Source organism: Triticum aestivum, chromosome 5A, assembly GCF_018294505.1.
Source record: "Triticum aestivum cultivar Chinese Spring chromosome 5A, IWGSC CS RefSeq v2.1, whole genome shotgun sequence".
Taxonomy (NCBI): Eukaryota; Viridiplantae; Streptophyta; class Magnoliopsida; order Poales; family Poaceae; genus Triticum; species Triticum aestivum.
Genome location: NC_057806.1, coordinates 658810254 through 658817631, shown reverse-complemented (window position 1 = coordinate 658817631; position 7378 = coordinate 658810254). Strand labels below are relative to the sequence as shown.

Below are 7378 nucleotides of genomic sequence, written 5' to 3'. Positions count from 1 at the left end.
TTTTAATTAGTTGGTCCTCCCCCAAGGATGATCATTAGCAGAAGTTCCTAGAGACGAAAGTTTCCAATATTTTAGGTTGACGCCCGAGAGCTCTAGTGCCTTTATCTTACTTGAGCAGGTGTGACTACAGGAGCTATTGGTGTAGCTGTAGTAGAATGCCCTCATCACATGGCCATGCGAGTCTCATGCAGATAGATATACTAGTATTCCCTCCGTTCCTAAATATAAGTCTTTCTAGAGATTCCACCAAGTGACTATATACGAAGCAAAATGAGTGAATCTACGCTTTAAAATATGTCTACATACATCTGTATTTGAAATGTCTAAAAAGACTTATATTTAAAAATGGAGGGAGTACTTGTGTGGTGATAAGCTTCGCTTGGATATGGATGAACCGAGAGAATAAGCTGAGATGGATTGCACACTGATCCCAGCGGTGTGATCGTCTTTCTCGGACAAGGACATATAAATCTCGAAGCTTCACTTTTTGAAATTCCGTGCTGGATGATTGACTTTCTGGTAGGAGCATATATCTTGAAGCCCCACTCCTCGAAATTTCGTGCTGGCCAATTGGCGCATATGGAAGGAAATGTAAGCAAAATTGTAGCTAGGCCCCAGGCGGTGTGTCATGCCATGTTCGCGTATAGTAGATTGGATATATGCAGGCAATCATAGTCGCTGCATTTAATACCTACCTTTTATTTATTTTTCTTGAAAAAATTAATTCCTTTATATTTGGTACTAATTGAGGACCATCAATATATATCCCCAATTCGACGGGCATATTTCTAGGAGCCAACTGGGAGAGAGTCGTGACTCGTGAGTATCCATATCTCCATTGTTGAAGATGGAGGAGAAGGTCGGGATGGCCAAGCTTTGGGCGCTTTCCATTGTCGTTTTGGTCCTCGCGGCGGCGCCGGGCGTACCGGCGGTGCCTATCACCCTCATCACATCCGCCGTCGACAAGGGAGCCGGTATGTACATGTGTTTATGCCAATTCTGAATCAACCTTTAATACGTTTTATTAGATTATGTCCAGTTTTCCAACCACAAGGCCCAGCCCCCATCAGTTTGGAAGGGTTTTATACTTCCTTGCAATTTCTGTATCCATTCAAAGTGAATCCCCACAATTCAGTTATGATTGTCCCCTAGAAGCCGTATTTGCTGGCCCAGGAACTAGCAGTAAGTGCTATAACACGTATGTCTGCTGTTTACAAAAAAACACATGAAAGTCTAGTGATGCTCGTCTCGAACATAAAGAGAGAAGCAACAAGTATTCACATGTGACTCTTTTTTCAAGCAAGTGTGGCAAGAGCTCTTTTTTTTCATAAAAACAAAAACAAAATTGGCAAGCCAATTAATCATTACGAAAAGGAAATCAGGCGGAAACCAGCACAGCAGACCCAACCTTCTTGATTTTTCGTACCTTAGAGAGAACCTATTTTCAACCCTCTAGTTGATCCGTTTCTACACTCTATGTTTCACCAAATTGAAATTCAAGCGTTCCAGTCGGTTTCTACACTCTATGTTTGTATTTTATCTCTCTTACTATTATCTTAAAAAATACTAATATTATGTTGCCTGTCTTTTTAATCCGTCCTCCCTCCACTTCCCCTTCCCGTTTCTGGTTTGTCGATTTTTCTCCCACCGATTTTTCTTGAGAACGCCCCTACTAGTGCATGTCTTATTGGCTTATCATATAAAATCATATCTTACGAAATAATATACAATTGAATCTTTGGTATGCCATCACATCAACAATAAAATGGATGGTACAACTAACGGAATTGAATAGTATCCAGCTGTACTGCAATGGTCAGGAATTTGTTGGATCCTTACAAATTGGGTCTTAATGCACACTAACTACCATAATATTCCCTATTAAACCCTGCAAATTCAACACTAATTAAGCATTTGTTATGTTGCTTGATGATACTCTCTTGCAATATTCATGTATTGACTTCCTAATCTTTTTTTGTGGAATATTGACTACTAATCTAACTAGAGAATATCCCGCGTTGCCACGGGAATTGATTGCAATATATTTCAGTGAATTGATTGTATACATACATAGTTGAATTAATAATATATGAGTATGATCTAAAACTAGAAATGAATACTATATTTGTATTTGATTACTGTGTAGTTGAAAAATATTTCGAATATACATGACATAATATAACTGGAAAAAAATCTCATGCATGTTGAGTGGACCTTTGATGAGGTGGCATGTGTGCATGTGATCAGCTAATAATGGAAAACCTTTTCTCATGCATGTTATGGTGGGCCTTTGATAAGATGACATGTGCGCATGTTAAGATAATAGGGACTGTGAGTATGCATTATTTAGGTATATAGGATCACGTGGAGATTTATTGGGATAAGGGTGTACTGAAGCAGACCCCATGTAAGTATGAAAATGATGTGCAGTGTGCATGGATGGGACGCCGCCGGCTTACCACATGGATCCGGGGTCCGGTGCAGGGAAGAAGAGCTGGATCGTCAACCTAGAGGTACATCTATACAGAACTATTTCTTCAGTTCATGTGATACATACTTCCTCTGTAAACTAATATAAGAGCGTTTAGATTACTAAAGTAGTGATTTAAACGCTCTTATATTAGTTTACGGAGGGAGTACATTTTACCAAATCTATCGAACATACTGCGAGAATGCAGGGAGGCGGCTGGTGCGAGAACGTGACGGCGTGCATGTACCGCAAGGGGAGCCGCCTCGGGTCCTCGAATCTCATGGAAAGGCAGCTCGAGTTCCGTGGCATCCTGAGCTCCAACCCCGCCGAGAACCCTGGTCCGTACATACATATGGCTCATAAATAAAAACGTACGTATGCGGTATGCATCGACGTTGGACTTACATTTACTAACGCTTGCACTCCTGCGTACGCACATTAGATTTCTACAGCTGGAACCGGGTGATGGTCCGCTACTGCGACGGCGCGTCCTTCGCCGGCGAAGGCTACGACGCGGGCTCGAGGGTCTACTTCCGGGGCCAGCGCATATTTGACGCCGTCATCCAGCACCTCCTCTCCATTGGGATGTCCTCCGCGGATCAGGTGCTGCTGGCGGGCGGCTCCGCCGGGGGCCTGTCGGCAATACTGCACTGCGACCAGTTCGGCGCCTTCTTCGCCGGCCGGAGCACCACCGTCAAGTGCCTCGCCGACGCAGGGCTCTTCCTCGACGCGTACGTTACACACACATGCATCCATAACTCATCCATCCACACTGCGCATCGATCTTCATTGTTCTGAATCCATGCATGCACGCAGCGTCGACGTCGCCGGTGGGCATACCTTGAGATCCTACTTCGGAGGCGTCGTGGCCACGCATGGGGTGGCGCAGACCCTGCCGAGGAGTTGCACCGGTCGTCTCGACGCCACCTCGGTGCGTAACGTGAATACATGCATAGCGCTGGTTTCATCTGTTTACATGCATGCATGCTATAGCTAGCTGTTGAACTCTACCGTAACCCATGAAGCCGAACTCAACTGACCCCTACCATCTCATGTACGTGCACATGCATGCAGTGCTTCTTCCCGCAGAACATAATCGGCAGCATAAAAACCCCGACCTTCCTGCTGAATGCAGCCTACGATACATGGCAGGTAGGAAGCTGTGGTATATATATATTTGACCAGACATCATCTCAGCATATATAGTTTCTTTTTCGTCCGTGTAACAATAAAGAAAATGTAATTCAGATCCATGAAAGCCTGGCCCCGGACGTGGCCGACCACGGCGGCGCCTGGCGAGCCTGCAAGTCCAGTCGTTTAGCCTGCAACGCATCCCAGATGAAAGTCTTGCAAGGTATACATACATCTATAGAATAGATTAATTTAGCAGCACACTAAATTGTGATACATACGATGATCAAGCAATGATCTGAAATTTATGGGTGCAGCTTTCAGGGAGCAGATGGTGGGAATTGTGCAAGGCGCCTTCTCCCGCTCCAAGGGCAATGGGTTCTTCATAAACTCGTGCTTCACGCACGGCCAGTCCAAGGTCCCGGCTACTTGGAATGCAAATGGCTCTCCTACCATTCACAATAAGGTATCTACTGTCTACCAATTGGATTTTAAAGTGGGTTATATAGTTCATGCTCATTGATTCATTCATTTGTGTCTTGTTCTTGCGTGCACAGAGTATCGCGAAATCTGTGAGTGACTGGTACTTTGGCCGGGCTGAAGTGAGGGCCATCGATTGCCCCTACCCCTGCGACCACACATGCCACAACGACATATGAGAACGGCTGATTCCATTACTCTTAGCGTGTCTTGGAGTACATTTTGTCGCGTGTACTTTCTCTGTCAACTCGTTACGGAGGAGACAACAGGCAGGTGAACTAATCACTGTACCAGCAGATGAGCTCAAGCACATCCTGCAAAAACTTACTATCAAGATTCGCACTAATTACATTATACAAACGATTCGAATAATCGACGGTCAGACTTTTATGCATGACAAATTATGTTCGCAGATGATGGCAAGTTTACTTGGTGAGTAAACTAAATTTTTCATCATCATGCCAATAAAAATGGCAGGTACTAGGCGCCAGTCGATCGGTCCAACTTTGGGCCAACTGAACCCTACCCATCCAAATTGGTATCTTCCAGCCGTCGGATCCGGTCAGTGGTAGCAACCCCAATCACATCAAAGAGCGTAGGGGAGAGAAAAAAAACAGAGTCACCACGCCCGGCATGCCCTACTCCATCGGGTGCTCCCTTGCCGGGTGCGGCAGCCGCGTTCGTCGTCGACGGCGGCCCCGGCAACACCAGCATGTGGCACACTCTCTCGTTTGCCACCGTCGGTTGCAACACCGCTTCATTCCTGTCCAGCCCAAAAAGTGCTACAAAAAACGAGATGATTGAACCAGCCGTCGCATTTGCTGGAACAAACGACTACGGATAGCGAGGCGATCTGCTGAAAACGGCGATCACATTTGCCAGAACCGGTGACCACGTATGTTGGGACTGGCAAAATAAAAAGTTGGAACCATTGTTGCCAACAGCTACTACGACGGAAAAAAAAATGGTAGAACCGGCAAATCAAAAGTAATGAAGCGGCGACGGCCAGCGCGAGAATAGATGGATAAAGGAAGGAGGCGCGTGGGATGTGTGACTAAGAGCATCTCCAGCCGCACCCCCAACAACCCCCCCCCCCCCCCCCCCCAAGGCCGTTTTTTAGCGCCTGCGCCGAAAAATCGGCCCCGTAACAAAGAGCATTTTCAGCCACGAGCCTGTTTTTCGCCGGATTGGGCCGAAATTGGCGCCGGCGCACTCAACCCGAACCCGACACGCTGGGGGACGCTCGGGGGCGCTGGCTTGAACGTTTTGGCGCGAAAGAGTGGCGGGACCGACACGTCAGCGAGACGAAGGCTGGTCGTCCTCATCGTCTCGGTTTTCCCGCGGGGAATCAATGCCAAGGCTGCCGCCGGTCAGCCTGCCATTGATTCACGGGCGGTGAAGTGCGGCGCCGCCGCCCCGCATTCTGCCACGCGTTCACACGCGGCCGCCCCTGGCCGCGCCGGTGAGGCACCAATACTCCCCCTCCTCGCCGCCGCACTTCCTCCCCTCTCTCCGCCGTTCGAGCCCCTCTCTCTCCCACCCGGCAACCATGAGCGCGAGGTACCCCGGCGACGCGGCGGCGGCCAACGGTTTCGGCCGCTGCTCGCTGCATGAGTGGGAGGCCCACCTCCTCCACGAGGCCAACTACCCCGCGCCGCCCGACGTACGCGCTTCGTCGCGGTGGAGGCTCAGCACCGGCGGGGTCCCTTTCCCCCCTCTGCCCGTCCCCGAGGCGCCCACTGACGAAGCTATGTACCTAGGGTAGGGTCATGGATCTGTTCAAGATGCCCTCCCCAAGGACATCTCTAAAAGAACCAGAAGCGGTCGGAGAGAAATCATCATCCACCCTACCATGAAGTTATGTCCCACTCGACAGCCTTGAAGACACTCGACCATGCGAACAACCATTCGACCGTCAGAAGATGTGAAGACACTCACTCCGCAACGGTCGAGACTTAAGTCATAGCTTTATGGTCATTTATAGCACTTTACTCCGGACGTTACCAGTAACGCTCCTCCTTTATGAACATTGAACCCTGTGTAACGGAGGGGAGCTGAGGTCCTGGCGCACTCTATATAAGCCACCCCTCTCCTCTGGGACAAGGGTTCGCACCTTTTGTAATTCACACGCGTATATCCAGTCGACCGCCTCCGGGCTCCGAGACGTAGGGCTGTTACTTCCTCTGAGAAGGGCCTGAACTCGTAAAACTCGTGTGTACAGCTCCTCCATAGCTAGGATCTTGCCTCTACATTACTACCCCCCTATTCTACTGTCAGGCTTAGAACCACGACAGTTGGCACCCACCGTGGGGCAAGTGTCTTAGCGACTTGTTGGAGAAGTTGCAATTTTTCCGATCCCCTTCATCATGGTTCCAGGCGGAGGTTTGGCTAAGGGCCGCGAGATCCGTCTCGGCGCTCTCGTGTTTGTCGCCGACGACTCCGCTTGGCTTCAGGAGGCTCCACTCGACGTCGACGCACTCCCCGCCCGCGGGGCGACGCACTTTCGCGCGTGCATCCGCGGCGTCCTCCTGCTTCAGTCGTCGACTCAGTATCAGTCGGCTCCAGCAGCTTTCCCCCTCCCTGCGGCCCGCCGGAGCAAACGCTCCGGTCAGTCGAGGCTTCAGCGGTGGGTGAGGCATGCGGTGGCCCGCCAGTCGGCCACCCCTCAAGTCGCGGCAATCGAGCCCGAGGAAACTCTCTACGGCTTGTTCGATCTGTCGACTGGCTCCGAAGAGACTGCATCCGAGTGCGACAGCAGCGACCCAGCGGCAGAAGTTTTGATGGTCAATGGACCATGCGGTCCTCCTGGCTTCACCCATGAAGACGGAGGCGATGGGGACGGCGATCCGTCGCGCGTTCATGAAGAGTACCGCCCTGAACCCCTCTCTTCGCAGCAGAGGGAGGAACTTCGTCGCCGGAACATGGATGCACTGCATACTCCTATAGTTGGAGAAACCCCTGAGGCCCAGGCCTTGGAGCAGGTGCGCTTAGCCAACTTGGCTGAGCCCACTCGACCGGAGAACCTCGAGCGCGCACTCGACGATCGCGCTCGGCAGCGTGCTCCCAAATCCAGTCGACGCCAACTTTTTCCACCTCCGACTCAGGTATACCGAACCCCGATCCAGAATCTAGCAGCTGCTGCCTGGATAGCGGAGTCGATCCAACCTTCCAGTCAGAAGCTGACCGAGGTCTGGTGCAGATCCGAGCTTTGCTCTGGGCGGCGGGAGAATAGAATACAGCCGTATCTCAATCGCGGAATAGGATCCATAGCAGATTCGTGGTTGCAGACACAGTTTA

General features: G+C 50.1%; 1 protein-coding gene across 1 annotated transcript; it reads left to right on the top strand.

The window, feature by feature from the left end:
- The first annotated feature begins 437 nt into the window (after positions 1-437).
- Positions 438-4441, top strand: LOC123105717 (pectin acetylesterase 3). The gene is made up of 10 exons (XM_044527835.1): positions 438-591; positions 793-974; positions 2431-2513; positions 2679-2808; positions 2913-3201; positions 3287-3401; positions 3545-3622; positions 3719-3824; positions 3919-4067; positions 4159-4441. The coding sequence occupies exons 2-10, from the start codon at positions 848-850 to the stop codon at positions 4258-4260; spliced, it is 1179 nt and encodes a 392-aa protein (XP_044383770.1). The 5' UTR covers positions 438-591; positions 793-847; the 3' UTR covers positions 4261-4441.
- Positions 4442-7378: the final 2937 nt, after the last annotated feature.

Coding starts and splice junctions, on each gene's coding strand:
- LOC123105717 (XM_044527835.1), top strand. CDS start 848: ATGGAGGAGAAGGTCGGGATGGCCAAGCTTTGGGCGCTTTCCATTGTC. Junction 3,402..3,544: donor GTCGTCTCGACGCCACCTCG/GTGCGTAACGTG, acceptor ACATGCATGCAG/TGCTTCTTCCCGCAGAACAT. Junction 4,068..4,158: donor CTCCTACCATTCACAATAAG/GTATCTACTGTC, acceptor TTGCGTGCACAG/AGTATCGCGAAATCTGTGAG.